General features: G+C 65.5%; 1 protein-coding gene across 1 annotated transcript in view; it reads right to left on the bottom strand.

Moving 5' to 3' along the window:
- The window catches only part of LOC104289445 (chromodomain-helicase-DNA-binding protein 3-like), a gene marked incomplete at its 5' end in the record, with an annotated part of 15,430 nt that overhangs the window by 10,219 nt on the left and 3,275 nt on the right, over positions 1–1,936 (bottom strand). The window contains 2 exon segments of the mRNA XM_009888381.1: positions 6–100; positions 764–1,040. Coding sequence (XP_009886683.1) covers positions 6–100; positions 764–1,040 — 372 coding nt within the window.

Below are 1,936 nucleotides of genomic sequence, written 5' to 3'. Positions count from 1 at the left end.
CTTGAAGGGGTTGTTGGCGCTGAACTCCCGCCATTTGGCCCCCAGGATGGTCATCATCTTTGAAATGGGGATTTTGGGGTTCTTCTTGGCGATCAGGGGCCTGGCGAGGAGGGAGGGAGGGAGGTGGGTTGGGGACCCACGCCTCCAGGGCACCCAAGGACCCCGGTGTCCAGGGGGAACAAGGGACCTCAGGTGTCCAGGGGGGAACAGGGGACCTCAGGGACCACTGATGCTCACCACAGCCCTCTTTCCCCCCGGGGTGCCCCCCCACGCCCCCAGGATGTCCCCATGGTCCCCCAGGAGCCCTGTGTCGCCACAGCCCCCCCCATCAACACCCCGAGGGTACCCCCCAGCACCCTCAGCTGCCCTAAAAGCATCCCCACAAACACCCAGAGAGAACCCTGAGGACCTTGAGGTGCCACCCAGCACCCCAAGGTGGCCCTGTAGCCCCCCAAGACGCTGAGGAGTCTCCCAGCACCCAGAGGGACAGCCTCCCAGGACGCTGGGGTGGCCCCCAGCACCCCAGGGTGCCCCTACACCCTCCCCAGGTGTCCCCCAGCACCCTGAAGTGTCCCCCAGCACCCAGAGGGACCCTCCAGGATACCGAGGTGCCCCTCAGGACCCTGAAGTGTCCCCCACCCCCCCGAGATGCCCTAAAAAGACCCTCACCAGCATCCTGAAGTGTCCCCCAGCACCCAGAGGGACCCCCCCAGGACCCCAAGGTGCCCCCCAGGACCTCAGGGTGTCCCCCCCCCAGCCCCACCTCATGAATTGGCTGAAGGCCTTGTAGTTGGTGAGGGTGTGATAGTCCTCCTCCGTGAAGACATGGTCCACGTCCTCCAGCCCCCAGGCCCCCAGCAGCTGCGCCGAGGATTTCTGCTCCACCGCCTGTGCCAGGGAGGGGGGGACACAGGAGGGGACGCGGTGGGGGGACACAGCCAGGCCACAGAAGGGACACGACAGAGACCGACACCAGGATGGGGAGAGGGGGATGAGAAACACCCAGGAATAGGGACAGAGAGGACGAGGAGACGTGTTACCTGCCAGGACCCCCACAGGCCCCAACACCAGTGACAGGACACCTATGAGGACACCCGTGGGCACCCACACGAGTGATGGGACCCCCCCCAGGCACCCACACGGGTGTCAGGACCCTCATGGGCACCCACAAGGCAATAGGACCCCCAACAGGTCCCCACACAGTGACAGGATCCCCATGAGTGTGCCGAGACCCCCATGGGCACCCACACAGGTGACAGGGCACCCCACGGGTCCCCACATGGATGACAGGACCCCCATGGGTCCTGAGATGGGCACCGGACCCCCATGGGCACCCACATGAGTGACAGGACCCCCACAACAACCCGCACGGGTGACGGGACCACACACAGGCACCCACAGGGGGAGTCAGGACCCTCATGGGCACCCACAAGGCAATGGGACCCCCACAGGATCCCACACAGGAATGGGACCCCCATGAGGACCCCCACAGGTGTCAAGACCCCCATGGGCACCCACAGAGGTGACAGGACACCCACAGGTCCCCACACAGATGACAAGACCCCCATGGACCCTGACATGGGCATGGGACCCCCATGAGCACCCACATGAGTGACGGGACCCCCCTCAGGCACCCACACGGGTGTCAGGACCCTCACAGGCACCCACAAGGCAACGGGACCCCCACAGGTCCCCACACAAAGATGGGACCCTCATGAGGAACCCCACAGGTGACTGGACCCCCATGGGTCCCCATGTGGGGATGGGACCCCCATAGGCACCCACATGAGCCATGGGACCCCCACAGGCCTGCACACAGTGACAAGACCCCCATAAGAGCCCACACGGGTGTCAGGACCCCCACAAGGACCCCCACAGCGATGGGACCCCCATAGGGCAGCACTGGGGGACCCCCTGCACCCCCAAATGCCCCCCC

This window comes from Charadrius vociferus, unplaced genomic scaffold (assembly GCF_000708025.1).
Source record: "Charadrius vociferus isolate BGI_N301 unplaced genomic scaffold, ASM70802v2 scaffold817, whole genome shotgun sequence".
In the NCBI taxonomy this organism is placed as follows: Eukaryota; Metazoa; Chordata; class Aves; order Charadriiformes; family Charadriidae; genus Charadrius; species Charadrius vociferus.
The sequence above is the reverse complement of the archived record's forward strand: the minus strand, read 5'-3'. Positions and strand labels throughout refer to the sequence as shown.